The sequence below is a fragment of the Neodiprion virginianus genome, chromosome 4 (genome assembly GCF_021901495.1).
Source record: "Neodiprion virginianus isolate iyNeoVirg1 chromosome 4, iyNeoVirg1.1, whole genome shotgun sequence".
NCBI classification, from domain to species: domain Eukaryota; kingdom Metazoa; phylum Arthropoda; class Insecta; order Hymenoptera; family Diprionidae; genus Neodiprion; species Neodiprion virginianus.
The window spans coordinates 2,287,709-2,312,669 of NC_060880.1; the positions used below are offsets into that span (position 1 = coordinate 2,287,709).

The 24,961-nt window shown below is 42.3% G+C and overlaps 1 protein-coding gene across 1 annotated transcript; it reads right to left on the reverse strand.

The window, feature by feature from the left end:
- On the reverse strand, nt 1–24,946 carry LOC124304102 (fringe glycosyltransferase). Its single transcript, XM_046762139.1, has 9 exons — nt 24,261–24,946; nt 23,413–23,640; nt 19,628–19,676; nt 18,688–18,790; nt 10,294–10,456; nt 4,380–4,465; nt 2,305–2,470; nt 2,118–2,203; nt 1–2,034 (listed from the first exon to the last, which is right to left on the reverse strand). The coding sequence occupies exons 1-9, from the start codon at nt 24,474–24,476 to the stop codon at nt 1,977–1,979; spliced, it is 1,155 nt and encodes a 384-aa protein (XP_046618095.1). The 5' UTR covers nt 24,477–24,946; the 3' UTR covers nt 1–1,976.
- Nucleotides 24,947–24,961: the final 15 nt, after the last annotated feature.

Consider the following 24,961-nt stretch of genomic DNA (forward strand, 5'->3'; position numbering starts at 1 on the left):
TCGTATGTAGTTTACGCTTTATTGATACAAAATATGCTTAAAATACAAACATTTTCTACGCCACGGATATATCTCGCTGACCAACGTGTTACCTCACTATGCTGGCGTGAGTAGAAGCATGTACATGATATATACCTAATATCGACGGTTTCTACGAAAACAGATGTTTTACGGATGTATCTTATAAGATGGTACAAGTATTACATAGAGCTTTGTATACACTGGCTGTAGCATTTTCTATGATGTGTCTGTATTACATTTCTGGCGAGATTCGTCTGTTCTATCCGGGAACCTGCGTTTCAGTGGGACCCATCGATATAAACCTATAGCCATTGTAGGTAACACAATATCACCTTATATGGTAACAGTTCTATGATACATTTTATTCTGCTTTGAGCAACGTGACAATGTACAAAAGTCATTATGCAATCTCCATTTTCACCAAATAACGTACATATATGCCTAACGTAACATCCAATAAGATATCGAATATTAGCAATCCGTTTGTAACGTGAAGAGTGCCTTAACTCACAATCAATCATGAAATTCACTCACTTACAGAATAAAGAATATATGTTATCACCTAGCAATGTGTATAATACATATAGATCCTCTTCAATACAAAGCCTTACGACAACATTTCACAACGAACTACAGTTTGGTCTGAACCGGTCAACCAACTGGAAGTTACATGCAGAATGCGTTGAAAACACAGGATACTCTTCAATCCATTTCGCAATAGAACGATCATTGTTCAAGTTTTCAGGACATGTACCGTTTTTCAAAAGATAGTATACTTATTGATAATTCATTAGTCGATAAGTGAAATCCAGTTATTCTTACAGTTGATCGGCACCGTTCAAAGTGTTATCGAAAACCTTTTATGTTACTTATCAAACGTCTTTTTACATCCAGGCTATTATCTTATAATTTCATATATCTATACTCGTTACTATAGTATCAACAATTTCGCTACTACTACATTAAAATAACAATACTTATTGTTATTGCGATATTCATTATTCTTATTGTTACTTACATGATTATTATTATTATATCACACCAATGCAGTACACAAATATATTTATGAATAGAACGTGTCTCCTCTAGGGTTCACGAAGAAACCAAATGAGATTGAAACAGAAACGTTCCAATATAGCTACTGCATGTTATTTGCTTACTAAATTTTTCGATAACAATAACACAGTATAAACGATTCCATATTGCACACGATTGCATCACAGCGAGAGAAATAAAAAATGAAAGAATATGACAAATTGTTATATAGTACCGTTGCTTAATTCATAAAATTCATACTATACTATAATGAAAAGAGGTATTGTTAAATAATTTCTAGGAGGACTAGTTTATACATACCTATATTACGATATCATACCAAGTTACGTATATAACGTATACCCGCGAAAATTATAATACAAAAGATACGCGAGCTAGCGAAACTACGAATTTTAGAGATTTACATTCACATTTTCAATCGTAATATATATAAATTCCTTTTTTTATTTACACACCTCGCTATATATATAACCACGCATGTAATGCAGATCTGTATACGTATATGTATATATATATTTATTTCAAAACACAGTGTGTGTGTGTGTATGTGTGTGTGTGTGTAGAATATGATGCGAGTGCTCATGAAAATAGCACGAAGAATCGGGACGATTGGGAACAAGGAATCTTCGTTTTTTGCTTAAGGTTCGATCAACGCAGAGATAAAAACCTCTGTTGAGCGCAAGATGTTCGATAATTCCATCGTCAACACGTGCATTCAAATTTGAATGAACGTTAAATTAGTAAAAGAAAAACAAAGTGAGGGGAGATTTATGGTACCGTATTACCCGTAACACGGTATCACGGGAATTTGGATTGACGATTGCGTTTTTCTTCACATCCATCGCATACTTTGAGAAGATTCTCGCTGTCCGAAATTCTTACGCGTTTCACGATGATCATCATCTTCGAGGACAATATGAGAAGTATGGAAAGAGATAGCAATGGATGGATTTGAATCTGCAAAATAATTTCAGAACATGAATTCACCATCAAGCTTAAATTTTCAGAGCTAAATGAAAACAAGCGGGCGGTATACCGACCTCTTTGGATCGTATTTAAGATCAAATCCATCTATCTTGACGATGTTCCATTCATCCTTTGCGTTCTTCGAGAAGCTGAATGATATCTAAGTAAAGGTGACAAAATATGATTAAGCGATACGTAAATTATTGGTGCTCAACTGTCGCACGATACAAACATAACAATGAATAAATGTACGTTGTATACCTGATCGTGGAATGTCTCTTTGTGAAGGAACTTCATTGGCTCCAAGTGGGAGTGAAACTGCTCGACGACGGTCAGGGGCTTTTTGAGTAGGTGCTCTATTATGTATCCCATGGTCACATCGTCCGGCAGCCTGATCTTGTCGCCAATGCTGATGAATTTTCCACCGCTGAAAAGAGACCATACGTGATACAAATCTGATGGTACCGTCAATTCGCAAAATATTAACGTCTTCATCCGTCGGAACTATCTCACATGTACAGGTATAAAGGATGAGGGAACACCTGCCAAGCTTTTCTCTAATTCCTCGGTCTGCTAACTTTCTCAGACGATTGTACCGTATGATATACTTAATAAACAACTCTGATTCACCCTTTATTTCTGGTGATATAGCTCGCGTCACAGCGTGCAACGCTATTCGAATTTCATTCGACTGGAATGATTAAAAAAAAAAAAAAACGCTGCCGATTTATAGGGCTGGATGTCACAGCTAGTATAAAAGCGTATTATGCCATATACGTGCACGTATACCGTATGCGATCAAACGAGCCTTCAGCCATAGTTTCGTTCGCGTTCCCACCGCACCGGGCGTATCTCTTGTATTTCGTGGTAAGATTTTCACGGTTCTAATTAAGGACATGTATAATGTTAGATGTGTGCAAAGAAGCGCTCCGGCAGCTGTGTCTGTGCATCGGTATGTAATTAGCATTTTGTTTGAGTCTCGACTGCGGCAACTTCGGTCGGTATCCGTTTGTCCGTTTGCCCGTTAGTCCGGAGTCACTCATTAGGGAATAACTTTGGCGGATTCTCAATACACTCGGTCCTTTCCCTCCCGACCCCCGGGATCGGGGATCGGGGATCGGGGATCGAGAATCGAGGATCCAGGATCCAGGATCAAGACTGAAGACTGGTCGCGGGGACCGGAGGATCGAGAGCGGCGTCACACGGCGGTACGTGGGCTGATTTTAATTGGGAAGATTAGACTGAAATCGCGATGCCCGGCTGGCGCGTCGTTCTCAGTCGTCGTCGTCGGCACGTCCGCGGGTATATAAAGCCTCGTTAAAATACCTCTTGGACGAAATCGAAATTTCGGTCAGAAGATTGTTAAAGGGACGCGCGTTTTTTCTATCCCCGAACCCCTCCCGTTACCGCTTGAATTCCTCAAAGTGATCCGTGGGCACCGCGTCACATTCCTTACCAACAATAAGGACGACTCTCCTGAACGTACGGGTTGTGAAAAATCACCCGAAACCGCAGCAGCCGAATTATACTTTACGCGGCATTTTCTATAGGTTATTATCCGTACAACATCGGACTCGTACAGATAGATCCGAAGATACTATCAATAAAAGTAGATCCATCATGTCAGACCGATATCTTGATATTGAGAAACTGCGGTCCTCTTGTAGAAAAAAAAAAAAAATGACTCAAGTTTTCCAAGAAAAATAAAAATAAATAAATAAATGAATAATCGTCGTCGTCATGACCGTCATCGAAAATCGGTGATGAAAAAGAGAAAGGAAGGGATACCGGGAGTGAGTACTCCTACAGGCAACTGCTGTACGGGTATCGTAACTTGACGTATAAGACGTTGCGCGACGGGAGGCATATACGGGTTCGTTGGTCGCAGGATAATTACAACCGCGTATATATTATAATAATAGGTACATACACTCAAGCGCTGTACAACAACGCGAAAGAGACCAGGGAGTTATATCCCGCGGTCGGTTAATGACTCGACGATAATCTTTTAGACGTACGTATATCCAATACGCGTAGGTACCTTGTGCGTATGGGCATAACATCCCACTGCAGGTTTACGAGGTAGCCCAGCCGTGCAATCGCAAGGCGCTCCCAACGCTGGGGCACATGTGTAAATGATACGTGGGTTCCTTTCGGACCTCGGGCTAGGCATAAGACGGTTTGGCGTTCCATGCCTTATCCATGCGCGCGTACGAGCAAAGAAAAAGGGAGAAGGAAAAGCGAGGTTTGCACGAAGGAAGGTTAAAAATTGATACGTATAATTATACGCTATTCGATTTTCCGAAGTAAGTTCGGTAAGTTTACGTATAACTCACCTGGCCACCGGCATCATCTTCAGCGCCAAGGCTCGACTTAGGCAGAAACCGGCACCCCCTGTGGCAAACCAGAACCTTATCTTGAGCTGCAAGAAAACAAAAAACGAATCACAGGTTTAGAGTCACGTCTTGCGGAGTACGAAGCTCGACAAATTGTACAATGTACGCATCATCTGTACACTGTAAATAAATCGAGGTAGAGAAACTTTTTCGAGCGTACATCATCAAAAGCATTGAAATTCGATGCGGCGATCCAGATAGCGAAGGCCGTTAATCATCCGAATTCTAGTGAACGATATCGAGGTAAGAGATCGGTTGAGCAACCCGACGCGTTTAACGCGGCATGCTTCCCTTATCGACCCCTTATCATAGCTACAAATACATCATCGGAAGGAAATACGGTTCGTTAATATTTATCGAGTAACAAGTAGACGATGAATCATATCTGACTCTTAACTTCCAGCCCGCGGACCACCGGCTCGACCCGGAGTGACACTGGTAATAAATTTGAAAACGGTAGAAGGAAGTGGATATAGGTGGATGCGTAAGATACCGCCGGGTGGTTGGGACGGTTGTGTGCGGGGATGGAGAGGAATGCCAGATTCTCAGATCGTCAGATTCTCTTCGGATAGAATACGCTGGGGTGGAGCGTCTCTGCAGTTGCGACTGAGACTCGTGTTAACCCCAAAAGGGACGATACCCTGCCTCTGTACAGGATGTTCAACGTGAAACACCAAATACCATCTCATTATACCAAATTCTTATTAGCATGTAGGAATGCAAGGCCTCCGAAGACGGGTTCGAGGTAGGTAAAAGAGGAGTTACCGCTGCCCACGTAGAATGAGTGACGCTGTATGCGACCAATTATCCCCCGTCCATCACCATTGCCGCGTTCTTCGCCGAGTGTAACGTGTATCAGGTCCATCTCATCTTCCGATTAGTCTTAATACGCTTCCCGATATGAAGGATGCGATCCGTTCCCGGTGTAGGTAGGACGACGCGAGCTTGCAGGCTTATTTCACATGATCGGATTTTGTTATATACAAAGTGAATTATACTCGACATTATTCAACATTCCATAAAATCGCTTTGGAAAAAATCCTGTCAATCAAGAGACTCAAAATCGCTACGTTGGATTCCTTGTTACGAAAAATGTGTGTATCTATACCACTAAATCGCGACGATCCACTCATCATAAAATCGGTTTCAAACCGAATCCCTCTCTTTCTCATCCAATTGCGTATATGTAACACGCATCAACCACAGAGACACCGCAGACGCAGAGAGCGCAAGAGTACAAGTAATAAATGAGAATGAAAATATGAAAGTGATACCTGGGTGATCATCGTGAGTAGCGACCAATCACGACCGATAGTTAATTAGATATCCGACGTGTATATATTATAATCTACATAGCTACCGCCGTAGGTATTATAAATATATGCATATACCGTCGAGGTGCGCACACTCTCACACACACCACCCGACTTTGGGACTTAGGAATGCAATTAGTCGTAGAGGCGGTCACAATCTGGTATCCCCATCGATACATGGGAGGAGGCAGTCAGGCCCTGACCGCTCTTCGTTACCGAGACCGAATTAGGGTTGAGGGGGGGGGTTAAGGAGGGGGGAGAGGAGGGGACCAGCAGCACAGATCGGGCCAATCACAGGAGGATACGAGATCGTAGCTAAGCGATTACGCGTCGTAAATACGCACAACGATAATTAAAATTACTGACTGATTGCTGCTCGCCCTCGTATCACCCCTCCCATCACCTCGACAGCATCCCCTGCAGCATCTGCAGCGATGAGGCCGCAGGGACAGGTGCTACCTGATCCTCTGCCGGACCCACGTGGACGCCGGAAGCAGCCCAACCTGTTTCTACCGCTTCGCATCTCCCGGTTCTCTTTTACTTGTAACGTATCACGCTTGCTCCGATGATACTGTACGAAACACGTAAGTATATTTACGTGCAAGGCTCGTCGTAGCGGTGTTGCAGGAACGTCGTCGACCTGGGTTTGCTTTTGTTTCACGCAACCGAGAGAACTCGACATAGGAGGATGACGACGTCGTATACTGGCAGGGAAGAAACGACCTCGATCGGAATTTCACGCACGTAAAACGCGTGCGCGCGAGCGCGCGTGATCCAGCTGTTAATCTACGACCTTTAGAATATATATCCAACGATCAGCGACGCGAGGGTCACTGAATGCTGCGAGGCTTGTTTGCTTAGACGGTGTAGAATACATTGCAAGAGAACTACCGACGGAGGTGCTTCAAGGTTCAGTGGAGCAATCACCTCGTCTTAACACTGAATAATGGATGATCTTGTACTGCTCAGGTCAATGGTCACCATTGGTTGGTATAGTTTGTCAATTTCCTCTATATGAGATAAAATTTTCCTCGCCACTATGATATGTACATCATCATCATCGTCATCGTCGTCGTCGTTATACTGAAAGACGATATAGACGCGTACGCGAGGCAAATTAGTAACGCGGTTAAAGAACACTACATCCAACCAACCAATGGACTACGGAACTCGTCGAGTCGTGAGCCCAGACCGGCTCATTTGAAATTTCACGCTCCGATTACCTCGGGTCTAGTTTAATCGCTAAATTAATTAGCTTGTTCAGCCGCTGTGACAGCATTATCAAATTTCGATAAATTTTTTGTTTTTGCTCCATCACGTATCGCGGAAAAGAAACGCGTTTCAGAAACGATACATGTATCATATTATAGTAGCTGACCGGCCGAAGTTGTTTTACATTTCATCCCTCCGGGGCGGTAAAGAGTTCCGCTATCTTCAGCCTACGCACACATACGTATTCTTGCACAACTCTCTCTACGCATGCTGTATAACAATACACTAGATTCTAAATGGCTGCACGTCGATTGGAGTTGGCCTCTAAAGTTGTTGAAGCCGGTTTCCAGAACAGAGTACATAGGTGTGTATATGTGCACAAGTGGCGAGTGAAACCCGCTTCCACATGCCTATACAGACACAATATGGATAAATCGATAAGCAAAAATTTTACTTTCAGCGAAGCGAAATAGAATAACAAATATTTGCTAGTTCGGGAGTTAGTATCGGGAACTTATTGACGTAATCAAATGTAGGCACATGTGTAAGTTACCTGGAGTGTGTGTTCGGAAACTGAAATGATATTTTTTACTTTCGGAAGAGTTAAAAGTTTTTACGAACACGTCGGTGCGTATATCAGAACCGACACGCGAATTTCATATTTAAATACTTACACAGATCACTATCATACATCGCGAATAAATTTTCAAAATTCAGAACACCTTATGCATGGATTATCCCAACATCCATTATACCGAAGTAGTCGAGGAGATTACGGAGAAGAAGCATAATTTAAAACAGTTAAGCCGAGGAAACGGTTAACAAAGGCGGTTTATAATGCGGGATTTAATGGAGAGTATAACTCGAGCAGAGCGAGATACTTGGAGCGTGAAATTCGAAAAACAATGGGTAACTGTCCGAGGCGAAGTCGAGTCTCGCCGACTAGAACACTGCAGGCACACAGTGTTCCTCCTTACATCGGTTCCCTTTTCCTTCGCCTATTAACGAATCTCTCTATCTCTCTCACTTCCCCTCCATGAGTACTTTCCAAGAAATTCATATTGCACGTAATTATACGTAAAGATTTAATTTGCAAATTTCGCAGCATCTCTGGCGATAGTATAACGTACTGCAAGTAAACATTATATTATATACGGTCAATTCCAGTTAGATGTATATCAAAGGAAGAAAAAGAACTGTTTGAATGAATGTAATATCTTCTGTCCGTTGTTCTTCTCCTTCTCCTATTCGTCCAACTCCAAAGTTGCATGTCTGACAGGTTAAATTATACACCTCCGGCTACACACATTACACGTACATCTTAAATTATCTATCCATCCATCTATCCGTCCGTCCGTCCGTCCGTCTTTCCGCTCTTCTATCTGTCCATCTACATCTTCGGAACGTGTACGGTACATGTACGTATATATGACGGTTCCATTGGAGTAGGAACATCGCTGTATTATGGAAAAGACTAAAGGCCTTTCACCTAGGGCGTGGCGCCTTCTTCGGTGTAACCTTCTTACCCCCCTCTGTATCTCATTCTATATCTTTCTCTCTTCACCGACGATTGGTTGCAAAGCGCGCGCGCAAAAAAAAACGAATTGTATCCCAATGAATTTGAACCCAGTCGACTTGCGGCACGAGTCAACATCAACGGCTGCCGCTGATCCTGCCTTCGGAGCACATTCTATTGTATAACGGACCGCCACTCGACAAAAAAAAAAAAGGGAAAAATATCGCAAGCCTCCAAAATATTGAAACCTTGCGTGGATGGTTTTAATTCAGAACGCAAACACCTTGACTGGATGAATCGACGAATTTGGCATACCACTTGTCTAAAGAACTGCTGCACTATTTCACGGTTTGGGACTCCCATCTTTTTGTTTTGTTCAAAATGATTCTGTCAACTGTATAATGTACCTATAACCGTGTCGAATCTACAACGTCTCGCATCGCGATCTATTTCTTCTCCTTTCTATTCAGTGTTTAGTAGTTAATTGAGAGCAGAGCTAGTTTTTGCCTATCCACCTTTCCGTATCCAACCATCCTACCAGGATTCAAGAATAAAGTTCTCAATTTTACGATTCTATTCTGCGGTAGGTATGCATATAATGAAATTTCAACGTCTTTATAATAATAAACTCCGTGCCATTGAAAAGTGAACAAAAAATTACCGCCACAAAACAGCAATATTTCACTCGTCCAAATTGTGACACATCATGGAAACCTTCTACATCATCAAGCCTTCTACGTTCAAGTCTTCTGTATTTCTGTATCGTTTTTATCGTTTCTTTCTTGCAATGTCCTTTATATACTGCTTCTTCGGCTATAAACGGGCGCCAAATGGGTAAGTAAATGAAATAACCAATCCATCTGTACCCTCAAATATTAATTCTCATATAGATATATAGTCCGAAGGTTGCAAGGAATCTCCTAGCTCGATTGTAAGCTGGAGCAAACACGCGAAGCATGTCCATGGCGTACGACACGGTATAGCCTCGAGGCATCGAGATTACTGCGTCTGGTTATTAGTGCAAAAAATATACACGCCAATTATAATCATCTACAGGATATACCTGCATAACCGCAGTAAATGCACTGTCCGGGAAACGAATGGTTTTCTTGTCAAGTATTCGAATCACATTACACCATGTGGTTGAAATAAAAATGTCTATTACTCGCTATACGTAATTTCCATACATAATAATTTCGTACAGAGACCCGTAATCATGGATAACTATTCGAGAATTTTCCGTCTAAATTTTACAACCGGACACCCCTGCAGCGAATAATCTTTTTCTATTTTCCAACTTCCTTCCTCTCAATTAGCTGCCTCATGAATAACAGGAATTTACCACGCCAAGTATCCCTTTACATGTTACCACATACGGATTGTACACAAGTTATATAGAGTATACGATATCCCGAGGCTATGGCCTACAACACGCTTTCGCGTGGCGTTGTAATAAATGAGTTGGGTATAATAATGTCGGCCGTCCGACAAGCAGCAGCGGCAGCAGCAGCGGCAACAGGAGCCACACCCACCAAGAGGTCAACCCCTGGTCACCAGAGTTGCGAGACGACGAGTGGCGGCGGCGTATATTATGTATAGATATATTATGTTGCGATCCAGACGACGGCACGATCCACGATCCACGGTCCATGATCCACGCCTCGATCGGTCCCCGCTGCCTTTCACCCAACCCGATTTACCACGACGCACATAATCAGAACGATTATAACGCGTCGAGATTTATCAACGTCGTCACGTATACAATACGATATTTATGAATTCTGAATAACTTGATTGAATTTTTGAAACTCACCGATTTTTTCGACGGTGGATTTCCCTCCCTGTTCACTATCTCGAGAGGGGCTCGTATCGACGGTTTGCCAAGGTACCAATCCTCCCGCGGGTCATAATCGTCCAACAGTTTGACCAGTCGCGGTACGTTCACATAGTTGTCGTCGTCGAAGTGACAAAACCACCTGCGAACCATGAAAGAAAAGGAAAACAATTAACACAAGACGACAATAAAAGAGTAAAAGGGATGAGAAATCCCAGGTGAGATGAAGGAACAATTGCAGGGGTTGATTACCTATATATAAAATTACACATCCACCGCAAAAGGTGCACTTAATTATTATTACCGCAAGGGTCACGATCTATACCATATAATAACACTTCTACCGATAATACCTATTAGACGTAGAGCATACGCTGAACACCTAGTCTTAGAGTTATACAGGTACATCCAGCTCGACTAGATGACCGTACACCTGCCTGGCCTGTGATCTAGGCAACTCGGTTGTCGTAGGCTGGTAGAATGAGTAAAGAAAAAAACGAAGGGAAGCATGCCTCTCTTGTAACGGATGGACACCGCTAATTAGAAGAACGCCAAGGATCGAGGAGCAGAGCGGGTATCAGCTACGCGTATAGGAGGGTATAAGAATACTTTGCATAGGGAAGAGAGGAACACGGTTCCCCTCTTAGCGACACGGTGCCTTTCATTCTTTGGATCTTCTTCGCGGCTTTGCCTTTTAATACGCGTTAATCGAATAGGATGGTCAATACCCGAGTACGAGGTTCGCTTGCTATCCGGGATACTCGGTAGTACCTTACGCGGAGCCTGGTTTTCCAAGGGCGTGGTTCGACAACGCATCATCCTCGATGTACGTGACAGGACCGCGTGGGAATTATACGCTCGTTTAATTGTTGTGTAAACGTTTAAACCCTAGTGTGGTACGAATCCCCCGGTGGGGACATGGGTGCGGGTATACATGGGGTACGTATATGTGTACACCTCGTACATCTCCGGACATACGTTGTACACCGGATGTTGACCTTTTCACCGTCATGTATAAAGAGTTAACTACCTACCTACCACGCATCGCGGTCTCTTCCGCACGTCTCACAATCAGAGTCTATAACCTTACCCTTGTATATACACCCTAACCTCGGAATATTCGACGAGGCTTACGCACTCTGGCATCTCTTCCATCTATGGATACTGTAAACAAGGATCGGTCTGCACACATTGCATCCATTTAATACCGTGCATCGTTCAATTGCTGCACATGTAGGTGTAGGTGCAGTATGTAATACACACGGAGGTAGACGACACACCTCGTCTGCAACGTACTTCAGGGCGTTAAGGTATTCATTGTTTGCCGGAGGCTATTTACTGCAGGAGGATCGTCGCTAATTCTAACCCAAACAAATTCGATTGACCAGCTTATTCGTTGTCCGTTAATAACAGATTTTAATTATGTTTATAGCGCGCTTGATCTACGCGGGTTTGCGCAACACGATTTCTTGTATCCCTTCAGCGACCGAGTTGAAATGCAATTGCGGTATATCATGTATAGATGATATCGCGAATGGAATATAGCACGAACGAAAGGATCCAGATTAATTTTATGATAGATACTGCCGCACCTTGTAACGGAAAAATTCTTTCAGTGATTCAACAACAATTAAACAGCGTAAGTTCGGAACAAAAAATTTTCGATTTTTATTCATTTTCATGACGAATGTGATGCACAGAGTGAGCAGCTGACGGTCGAATGATCCAACGCGCATGCGCTAAAATTCTAAAACAAGAGCAGTTGTTTCGTCAGGTTGACAAACCGTCGTAAGCTCAAACGACAGGTCGCCGCCATGTATGTAACCTCAAAAATGTTCGCTGCCCTGACAAAACAACTGCTTTTGGTCTAGAATTTTGGCGCATGCGCGTTGGATCATTCGACCGTTAGCTGCTCACTCAGCAAATATTTTTTTTTACGTCACATTTGAATAAAAAAACATTTGATTCCATACATCGAATCACGAATTACCAAAATCCTTATTTATTACTTATAAGGTTTAAGGTACTTGCAATAAATGTTTGAGAAAATAGGTAATTTTTCTTTTTTAAGCTTTATCCAATAAAACTATTTTCTCTTTGACAAGTTACATGGAAGAAATCAAAATTTGACATCTAGAACCAACTTTGGACTCAAAATCCAAATACATCAAAAGCCAATTTTCCAATGTGTAAAAAAACTATATCTCAACAACGAGACACGTGCTTCTGAAAAATTCTATTCAGATATAATACCGGTGATCACCGCGGGGCAGGAATTCAATCTGGTGGACGAAGCGTGTGTCCGTCTCGCGTTTACTTATACCTATAATATAATAACGCGGTGGAGCATCTGGCCAAGTCCGGGCTGCCGGGGACCTGTGCCGAGTTTGCTCTTTGTTGTTCGTTATTTGAGCAGTCTATCAAGTTATCGTGTACGGTGCAAGGTATATACCGCCGTAAGCAATCGGACCGGATGTACCAATGAGCGCGGCGGCGAGAGTCAACGAGTTACTTCCGGGGCTCGTCGTACCACGGCTTATGTACGTACGTCCATGTATTTATGTATACAGATGCGTATACGTATACGTATACTAACGTAAGTACGTACAGCGTACACCTGATACCTCGCCTAGTTTTTTTTATCAGCGGTGCAATTATCGCGGTGCCGGAAATTCTACTCTCTCCGAGAATTTATTAGGTCGAAAACGATCCGTCCGACAGCCGTGACCTTATACTTGTTGATTATTTTCGAAGCTTCGGTATTATACGGTATGCAGTGAAGTTGAAATTTTATAGAATTATAAAAATCACTCAGAACTAAGTGAAATTCCCAATTACACGCAACGTGGTCGCAACTTCAAATTGGATCTGCACAAGCCCTTCGGATAAAATCGAGAAATCGAATGAAACACAGAGAGAGAGAGAGGGAGAGCGAGAGAGAGAGGTGTAGGTACTTACCTACCTACTTATACGCGTTCTCCGAGCTTGCGGTTGACCGGGTCTGATGCACGGACGGCATACCCGATACCAACCGCAGTACACACACACACACACAAATACGTCACGTACCTATAACCAACATCTACATGCACATACAACAGGTATACCGACAGGTATTTGTAAATTTCTTATACACGAGAGATTTGCATGGCACGCAGCATGAAGAGCATTAAAACGCGTCATCCGGTCGGCGAGTCGCGATATCAGGTGCAAACCAGTTTGAGAACCCGCTGGCTCCTTAAACCCGGCTTCAAAGACATAAGAGAGGCGTGTGTGTAGACATGCACAGGTATATAACACTTACACAACACGGGTGTAAGGGAAGAGCTTCGGACTACGTGCAGGTGTTCGCCAAGGAGTAGGTATGCATGTACGTGTTCCGATCAACGACGCGAGGTTGCTGCCGCAGTGGATAGCAGACATCCATGTATGTATAACCTGCGCATGTACGATATATACGTTTATTCGCGATCGATCGATCGATCGATCAATTATTCCATTCGCGCGCGTTGATTTATATGCATACGTACGCGTATACCTACATTGAATATTTTCCGAAGCGGGCCACGTCCGAGAAACTCGAAAGAGGGACTCACCGCCGGTGTCTCCTATACGTTTTGCACTACCGATTTCGTGCATACGATCGTTGTTATACACGTTATGTTAAAAACGAATTGAAGCGCCGGATGGTTAATTGGAAATTCGTTCGGGAGGCTGTACGACGAATGAACGAAGATTAAGGAAGGTGAAGGGAGGCGAAGGAAGCAAGGTAGGTAGGTACCTACACGTTATATAAGGTACACGCTTACCGTTTCTCCACCGTTATACCGTGACCCGTATATTCACCGTGCACCACGTCGTATGCAGCAGCGATTCGGCTCGCGTATAAGATATTTCCCTTGTCTACGTATAGGTGTGTATATATATACATATACATTATATATATATATATATATATATATATATATATATATATATATATATATATATATATATATATATATATATATATATATATACACATATATATATATATATATATATATATATATATACACATATATATATATATATATATATATATATATATATATATATACACATATATATAATAATAATATATATACATATATATATATTAATGCAATTGTACACACACGCCATATATTCGAGCTGTACAATGAAAGCTCGTTTTCCATTGTCCAGGTCGATTCTATAATCTATCTCGAGAGCTGCTGGACCAGTATTGCAGGTATATTATAGGTATACCCATACCGCTGGCGTTGAAAGTATAACTTGTCGACGACCCTATTATTTATACTATGGTATATGTTTGTACGATATTAGAGTATACGTTTCACGACGACGTTCGTTATCGCAAAAGGAAACCTCATATTGAACCGTGTCAAATAATATTCGTATATAAGGTGAGGATATTTCAACACGACGCAGTTGCAAATCTTATCTTAACCTCCGGGCAACATATGTATTATATATATATATATATATATATATATATATATATATATATATATATATATATATATATATATATACATACTCAAATTTACCCTGACTGATAAAGAAGAAAAATACTCAGAAAGTTAGACGCAATACAAACGGTACGGGACATAATGTACAGTAACATAACGCAGCTGTGAGCTCGGTGTCGGATGTATGATATATTATATAAATGTGATATGATAAACGAGAAGAATCGATTCGGTTATCCGAAGTAAAATTATCTTTTATCCATTCTGAATACGATGTGATAAATGTGTTAGAAATTTTATACGGACAGCTCGAAAGTAGATCGGACGTTGCTTAAAGCATAATTTCGTATATCGTTGGGATATTTGTATCGAATTCGATTTTAACGGATAAACGAATAATACGAGGACAAACCAAAGATACATTCTCGATTGTATAAAAAACACTTTAGGAATCTCAAATCGTTCAAGACGAGAATTGCCTCCCGTATAAAACACTTGTTTGAATAAGAATTCAAGTATCGTGCCAAGGCTGGCTCGCTTAGCTGGCTGGCTGGTCGTAGCACGGAGAGCGACATATATGTATTATACAACGTTGAACAGCGACGGTCACATTGCCGTTTAAATTATTATCAAACGATTGGCAATTTAATAGATCCGTCGGCGTTCAATTACTTTCATTCCCCATTACACTGCATAAGTATATATACACCAAATGAGGGCTCCTAAGAGAAGGGGTCAACGACGCAATGACTGGATCGGTAGACGAGAGGTGGGGGAGGGGGGCAGACAATTTTCTCCTATAGTTATCCCCCCCCCCACCCCCGCCCCCCTCCTTCCGATTCAGTGTAGTAGTACATCTAATCATTACACATACGTATACATCCAAATACGTTATACACGGTCCACGAAGCGTTTAATTCTTGGTCCTCGTTGTCATTGCATAAACTCACTGAAGGGTACGAGAAACGAATAGGATTACAACAAGGGGAGGAGAGAAAAAGACTGTAAACGAAGAAGGAGGGAAAGCAGATACACTGCAGGCCCGCATACATTCTCTAAACGTGACACACACACACACACACATACATACATACATGCACGATGTATTATACGCATACACGTGGCACAGTATTTTTTAGAAATACCTGGCCAAGGTGTGTGCATGTAAAACCTGCAAGTTATACAGTAGGACCTCGATGTTGAAAAACCTTCGTTGCGCTTTCCGTTTCCATGTCATAAGCACTCGAAGTTCCGATAACATTCGACGACGATGAATCTCTCAAGAGTGATCGAATGAATTAATCTTCATTCTCTACCAACCAAGAACCAAATATACGTATATGGCAAAAAAAAAAAATTACAATTTCAGTCGAGACAGTATAGTTACACAATAAACAGAGATCTTTATCCTCATTACCAGTGTAGCTAAATATGTTTGAGATTGTAAAATATAAAATAAAAACCTGAATGCTACACGGGGTAAAATATGATCACTTCGAGAATCGCGGGACAAAAATCGAGGTTCTACTGTACCAACCGACTGCATACCTTCGTATAACTCGTGTGCACGTACGTTACGTATGGGGGACGGCGGGACATCGGAGAAGCATTGCACCCCGTCCCGGAATGAAGATTGAATCGTTTGCCCGGCAGCTGGTTGCTGTTGATCCCGGGTCTGCGGAGGAGGGAACGAGCGAAGGAGGAAAAAGGAGGAAGAAGGAGGAAAGAGGCGAGCCGGGGAGGCGACGAGCCGCTGCATCGAGGAAACACGTGTCCGGGGCGCCGCCGTCGCGTACCTTTTTTTTTTTTGTTTTTTCCCCCCTTTTTCGTTATTACAAGATACCGGACCCCCGAGGTCCGGGCCCAGGATCCCCTGCGGTACAAGTACGGGTCTAGAGTCGAGTGGAGGGTCGGCTACCATGTAACCATGCATCGGCGGCATAAAAATCTGTAAGAACAATTTCAGTTTGGTACACGAGTCCACGCCGGCCAATTTTTTTTAACAAATTTCTTCACGGGAACAAAATAATAACCATAATAATGATAATAATAATAATGATGATAATCCAAAAATAACAAGGCCGTAACGTCGCAAAGAAGAAGAAGTAGAAGCATAATATTGATCCATTAGCATTGTTTTTCTTACACGTAGAGAATGCGCGACGGAACTTGCACCGAGAAGAAAAAACAATATTTTCACACTGCTGGAATATGATGATTCGGGGTTGCAGCGTGGTTGCCTGGAACCGAAAAAGATTGAAAACTCGCCGCTAAACAAACACTGCAGAAGGATCAACGAGCAATATCAATATTTTACGTCCCATCAACGGACGATATTTATATAATAAATAAATAACAAGAGAAGGTGGAATAACTATGATTAAAAAATACTGGTATTCTTAATGATTTCATTTCTTTTCAGAGCAACACGTACCTACATATGTGATACGTAAAGTATTCTTACAGTCGGGTCGAGAGGTTTATATTCATAACAAATTGCGGAATTATGATAATTTCCTGTTACTTCACAACTCTTGGTAAATCGTCGTCAGAAATCTACCGCCGTAACTGGACAACCCTCTTATAATAATAAATATACCGTTGAAAATATAGCAAACCTCTCGTCCAAAAATCGGATAAAGGTTGCAAGTGTTCCGCTATGCATTCCGCAGTCGGTAACGTAACTTCACCGAAAGAACGGAGAATGGGAAGAAAGGTATAGGTATGTATACACATATATCTACCTATAATAGGTTGTACCTAGGAAAGAGACGCGGAGAAATTGTAAAAGATTTACGGATGAGCAGGTAGCTGGACGCCGGTGGGTATAGCCGCTGGAGTTAGAGTATACCGAAGAGTTTTGTTATACGGTTACTGTCCTAAAACCCAATGATGCACCTGCGGTACACGTCTCATATCCTACAACACAAAACGACCTGGAATATTGAAAGTAATAGAGACACGTGCGTCGAGTCGGAATTAGGAGAGCAGATGATGTGATGATGACGATGATGACGAAGCTCGTGGATACGTCCGTCAATGACGTCCGCGAATTTACACGTTCCTTCACATATCGTTGTAACAGATAGCAACATTATATTTATTACGTTGAACGCTACCTAGACACTTAGTTTTGATAGATAAATTAATATTGCAAGAGTTAAGCGAGAGATCAAACTGTTGCTGCCTCAGCACTACGGGATTATTAGAAATTCACACAAAACACACACACACACACACACACACACACACACACACACACACACACACACACACACGTGTATGGTATAACAGCAGAATCGTGGAAAACGAGATGACCGAAGCTAACTCAGAGTTAACGTTAATTAACCGGCTAATTCTTAATTAACGACCCTGTTTCTGGACTCGGGCCTCCAGTTTTTTTTTCTTTTTTTTTTTATTCTACCTCTCTCTCTCGCTGATTCACTCTTCCCCTTCACGGTGGGACCGTGTAGACTGTAAATTTTTTTTACGGATCGGAGACACTGCGGGGAGATAAAATAAAAAGAAAACTAACAATATGCCGAAAAACTAAAAACGCGAGACAAAACCATATATGCTCGGCGAGACCTTTTCGTCGCTTTCAGTTTTACTTTATTGCCGTAAAAGTAGACTAAATATTTCGTCAAACAATCTACGTCGGGAGGGTCGCTCGAGAGTCGAGAAGGGTCGGACCCTATCTGGGTACACAGAGGCCCCTGGGCCTGGCCCTAAATATGCAGGACTCATTTTTTCCATCTCTTCGAAGTTAACCTGCCGTATACAGCTGAAGACGATCCGTCGGGAAGAAATTCACGAGTTTGCCGTTACGCATGCGTGCAGGTAATTATTAAAAATCTATAAATTTAAAAAAATCACTCACTTCTTCCCGCTCTCCAAAAACTTGTCGAACTCCACGGACATTTTGCAGCATAGCGCCTTCCTGTTGTGCGACGATGAACAGTTGGTGTTGATCATGTGGCCATCTGAAACAGGGAAAAAATATCTATATTACGCGTGCAAGCAATATTCACACAGAACACTGTACACGTACGATACATTGCAGACACAAGAGGGGAACAGGGAAAGAGTTCAAAATGCTACGCTGTCGCTGTGGAGGAGTTTTTATCAACGATTTCATGGCTCCGAGTCCCCTCGCTGCTCGTTTCTCCTCCGCTATATATACGTAACAAAAATTTTTTTTTTTTCACACTTTGTCGTCGCATGCTACAGGCTCGTTCCTTGTTGCTACATATTATAAGTACAATACACACAATAATTCAAGGAGCGATGATAGAGCTTGAGAGATTCTTGGCTGGTCTCGGTTTTGTTATTCAAAAGCTGAATGTCACAAGAGCGCGAGGTTTATTATACAACGTAGGTATACATAAACATTGATATACAAATAAGTCAGACTGCAGTCTTATTGCTAATGCCGCGACGAATGACACTTGATACTGCGGTAGTAATAAGCACCAACGTTCGTTATAATGCAATGAACGACGAACAAAGGCGGGAATCTTGCACGGCTCTGTTTCAACTAGGTACAGCGGATAATATTTATGTATAATATGATGAATGCAGGTGTCTCCGCCATTGCAGCTTCGTCATAACCACCCAAGCGTATACATACCATCGTGCACGACAAGTGGAATATACATGTATACAATGTTTCCGCTACTGGCGCGGAGCTATTCGTAGTGTCGCCTCAAGGAGCCATGAACCTTTTTTTTTTTTGCAGCCATCAGCCCCAACATACACACACACACAAACACACACATGTGAATATCATAACATGTAAGAAAATTTAATCCTATACTCACTTGTTTTCGTTTGGAAGACGGCGTCGTCCTTGTCGGTGAAGAACCAAGTCTGAAACATTGGAAAAGAAAAAAAAAATAAAAATGGGATACATTAATTCTCGTTATAAAACACATTTCATGGTGTTTTTCATTATATACGTATATACGCGAGTTGAGTAGAATTATGCGGCGAGTCAGCTCTTATGGCGAATGAACACGAACACACGAGCTTATAAGCTGTACGTAATACATTATACAAACCGACCGAGTATTATTACTATTATTATTATTGTTGTTGTTGTTATTATTATTATTATCATCATAGTCGTCATACTTATTGCGAATCGTCAGCGTTCGTGGAATGTGAAAACTAATCCTGCTGCAACGAATCTAACGAAGTTACTGCCTGCCTGACTGATGCCTAACGAGCCGTGACGAAAAGATGAAATAAAAACACGTATACGGATGATAAGAATAATTATTATAATAGTTCGAAAGACGTCGTTCCGACGTCAGCGTTAGTGTCTGTTATGCCTGGTGTTGTGTTATCACGGCGTGTAGCGTTACATTGGTACAATTAGAATACAATCGCGAATACCGCGGGTGAAATGGACCGCCGCTAACTATCTTTAGTCCAAGAATTGAACGGTAAAATTCTGCGATAAATTTGACGTACCTAATGAGGCAACAATTTTTTTTTTTCCTCAATAAAATCAAATATTGCTAACGGTTTTATTTACATTCTATTTTAACCGTTTGAGTCACACGTTATTGTGCCGAGTCAAATTTTGTAACGAGATAGTATTCCATGATGTTTGGGGTCACTGATTACGAATCTGGAATCAAATTTTAAACATTCAAGATGGTGGGTCCAATATGGTGAACGAAAATTTCAAATTTAATCAAATTCGTTGAAAAAACTCTATGCAGTGGTCTTCGGGATCGCTGATTGGATTCAACGTGCTGAATTTTCAAAATCTGATCACAGATTCGTAATCAGTGACCCCGAAAACTTGTAATTTATGTAAAACGTGTACACGTGTAGAGCGGTAACTTTCTCGGAAATGAATTATTCCTTCAATTTTCACGATTTTTTCAATCGATTTGCTTCTAACAATAATAATTTACATTGTATCGCAATAATTACTCTCAAATATTGAAAACTTATCGGTACACTATCAGAATAGGACAAAACCGCAAAGAGATATGTTTAAAAATTCTTTAAATATACAAAAAATGGATACAAAATAGGTGGTAAGAATACTTGCCACTACGACTCGAAAGGTTAATAACAAGTGCAGATAGGCTGTTTCTAAGGTACCTATAAGAAGCCGTTCTAGCGGTGAATTCTTATACTCATTATACACATAGAGGCGTTATTGTTCGACCGCGATGCAACACGGGTTTAATTGGTAAACGATTATAAACCTTGTGCTGGGATAAAAAATCATATCTATAAGGGTATAATTGGCCAATTAAATACCGTGTCCGTTCGCCTAGTCACGCGCGACGGTTAAAGGCGCGTATACCTGTATAATCGATGCAGGGTCGAAAAATTGATGGGTACCCCGTGTATACGAATATCCCGCATCATTCGACGTAATAATCAACCGACATCGGCCTTGCTCCGGGGGTCGACAGACGAAGAAAGGATCTCCATTCGCGAAAGTAAATCGCTGTTTTCCTATTAGCAAATCTACTTAACTGCTAACGGAGAAGATATTCAGTAAGATTTCGAAAAAAAAAATGAATATAATAATCAGCGCTCAACACTCTGGTGATTAAAGAAAGATTATAACTCGTGAAAATGGTATAAAATACCTTTAATAGTGAGAGAGGATTTTACAGAAAACCCGATAAATGTACGTAGGTATGTATAATACGTATATTTGTATGCAACTCGAGTGGTGTATAATATCGAAGGAGCGACAGACGACGTATAAATACGAATGTAAATAAGCGCGCACAGGCATGGCATAAAGGCGGGTTGCAGAGATGGAGATCGTTAAAAGTTTCCTTGCCCGTTCGGCCCGCAACGCGAGAAGAGAGCTGGAACTCCGCGTTCGTTTTAATACTCTCCGTCAATGGAGCGGATTATTAAAAGGGAAACATTAGCGTCGACGCACGACGGACGACGCACTAATAGTAGAAACAACACGCAACCCCGAGGCTGCGTGCAGCCCTCTCACCTGTCTCCAATTTGAAATCGAAACCCGGGCACGGCACGGCGCCTACCGAACCCAAGGAGATCCGTCGGTCAGATACCTCTACACATGCTGCGGTGTTCCGGACGACGCTCCTCACGGCTCTCAGGATCGTAAGAATACCATTTTTATTACCCCCCCAAGCCCTTCCGAAAGCACGTGAGATATACGCAGCCGCGTTTAAAGTTGCTCGGTTAATTGATCGAGAGATCCTCATCTCAAAACGCGACGCCTGATCCAATCTTCATCGGCTGTAGTGCGACACGTTTCGGTTTAGCTTATAGGATACACCGATACCCGAGTAATCGTAAGCTAGCTCGGAATGAACAAGGTCTTAGAACAATTTGTTGCTTTTTTAGCTTTTCAGCTAAAATAGCAGCATTTAATATATTGTAACGTTTTGGCGGACGTCACGAAATAAATACGGGTGCGTGAGCTTGATTAGCGGATCGATCAAAAGCGAAAATTAAATATTGATAAAATGCTCCAATGACAAATAAGTGTTTACAGTTTAACGTCCGAAACAAGACTGTTTTTACAATAACATCGGTTGACGCAGCCACCTTATTCATCTTATAACATATAAAGTCTTACATGTCTTTTATCTGTGATGACTACTAGATCAGTTGAAAGGGAGGTAAAACAGGTGATTTCACCGTTTGTAACAATATGATATCCAAGTTGGTTGAAATATCCAAGAAAATCGTCGTTTATGAAACATGCGAAAATCTATTTCAAAGGTCAAAGTATAAATGCAAAAATAAAGAATCGTCAGAATGGATGACAATTAGCAATCCAAACCATATAATCGTTATAATTCTTACATTTTTACCGCCGACACCCAAAAAGCTATCGGTTTTTTCACAATTTCGCCGCAGTTTCACCGAATGTTCGATCTGACCGTAGAGGTCACGTTAACCCTTAGACCTTAAGACGTATTCAAACGTAAAATTTCCCGCTCTTTCCAATTCTGGCACGAAAAATGGGGGTTCCTATTTGAAAATCAAAGTTGATCTCAAAATGACCTTCAAGGTGAGGTTCAAGATCAAATCAAAGGTCATCATTGAATCCCTTGTTAAAAATTACGTAAGATCCAACCTTGTTCATTTTTTTTTCACCGAGCCCCGCCAGATTTCTACACGTTTCCGTACTTTTTTCTCACCCTGTACAGTGTTATGGTCAACCTCTAAATAATCCGTCAACTCCGGTTTGCGAATACGACGCAAAGACCGTGCGTGGATATCATTACGATGTACCAATCTACCTCCCTACTCATTTATACCTCTGGTATATCTACCCACCAGAGTACGTAACTTAGGTACGATAGGTACGTAAGCCTGTACGCGTCGACGATCTTTTCTGCGCGGACTTGAACTTTCCGTTGCTGTTATGCAGCGGCAGGGTCGCGCGAGGTTCCTTTTCGGGGTTAAAGGTCGTCTCGTGAGATCTTCCCACGACGAAGAAGTTGCCGAGCACCAAAAGATGCTGTATCTAAGTATGTAGTTAGACATACCGTCGCTGACGTGCAGTCAACGCGTATCGCTGCAGCAGTAAAACAACCATAGTGTTTTTTGATCTCTCGCGAAAAATCGCATTACTGACCTGATTTTTTGCCAGCTGGAACCACGTAGTGAGTATTGCTGGCAGCCGGGAATAATGGTAGTGTCGAGTCGTCTTGACGCTGATGAAGACGTCGGTGAGGGCGGTGCCAGAAGGGGCGACGGTTGCTGTCGCAAACGGTGGCGTTATTGGAACGACCTCGACACCGATATCCGGGTCCTCCGGGTTCCCCGGAACCCCGACAACGGCCTCAGGGTGATCCTCCAGCCACTGAAGTACAACAAGTGAATCAAGACGCGAACACATCAATTGTAAAATTATATTTTTGCTCGATATTGGCAACAATTTGGTTTACTCTATTTCCGGTTTTTTTTTTAAATTTATAAATCCTGTGCAAGTGAAATGGTTTATATTAGAGCGGACAGGCGACTGAGTTATACGTATACAAGCTACGTCCTATAATGCACGGCCTGCTTCGTTGCACGTGCAACATCAGGTCTGGCGGCCTTCTCTCTTTCTCTCTCGCTCTATCTCTCTCTCTTGCCAGCGGGCATTTCATTCTCTTTCTCTAAAGCATTCTCTTTCTCCCTTTATCTCTTACTTAAACCGGAGTTAAGGGATAACGCACATGTGTTGCCTCAGCCGCCCGCGCCTCGCTCTTGCAATCAGGGCCGCATCCAGATCTTTACATCTCCGTAGTAAAACACAGCAATATCAGCATGAACGGTTACGATAACATTACTAACTTCAACATGGTGAATTCGGAGCGTTGAGACAAGGAGACGGAATTGGAACGAATCACCTGAAAATCGACATTAGAAAAGACTAACACCGAGGAGTGGCGGGAATCGCGTTCGTGTGATATTATAAACGTGTTCGGCGATATTCACCTGTCGGGGGGCAACCGCCTGGTACAACAAAACGGTGGCGTACGCGGTTGCGAGAATTAATCCAAGCACCTGCAGACTTCGCCTCATTCGCAAGCCGCGGGTCATCCTGGGGACTGGCACCGAGTCGTCGGTTGCCTCCGGCAACTTTCCTTCCTCCCTGCAGCAGCGAGCAACAACAGCAGCAGCACTCGACTCATAACACGCGGCGGGGCACATCCGCACAATTACAATACAGCAACTCTCAGTACACGCACGCTTTACATCGCTGAAAGAGGTCGTTCGCGTGCACTCCACAGTCGATTTTAGGGGCTGTTTCCGAACGAATTCAGCCTTGTCAACGTCTCGAAGAGAGTCATTATATGTAGTTCGAGATTTTTCCCCGTTACCGAGAGAATATTCAGGTATTAATTGCGCTGTTTTTCTGGATCCATCTCTCTCGGTATCACACGCGGCATCTCGTAACGTCGCGAGGCACGCGACAAACCGTCAACGTGCCCATCCACCTTACAACGATGCGCCAAATCGCCTCGCGAATAATATTCAACAAGTGTGTCGGCTCCGCGAGTACGAAGTATTAAAACTTGACACAACACACGCGTCACCGGATCCAAAACATTAAACGGCGAATTTAGGATGCCCACACTCCGCCACGCTGGGAACAGACACGATTACGTCCGACGCGGCGCACGGCGAACCACCGA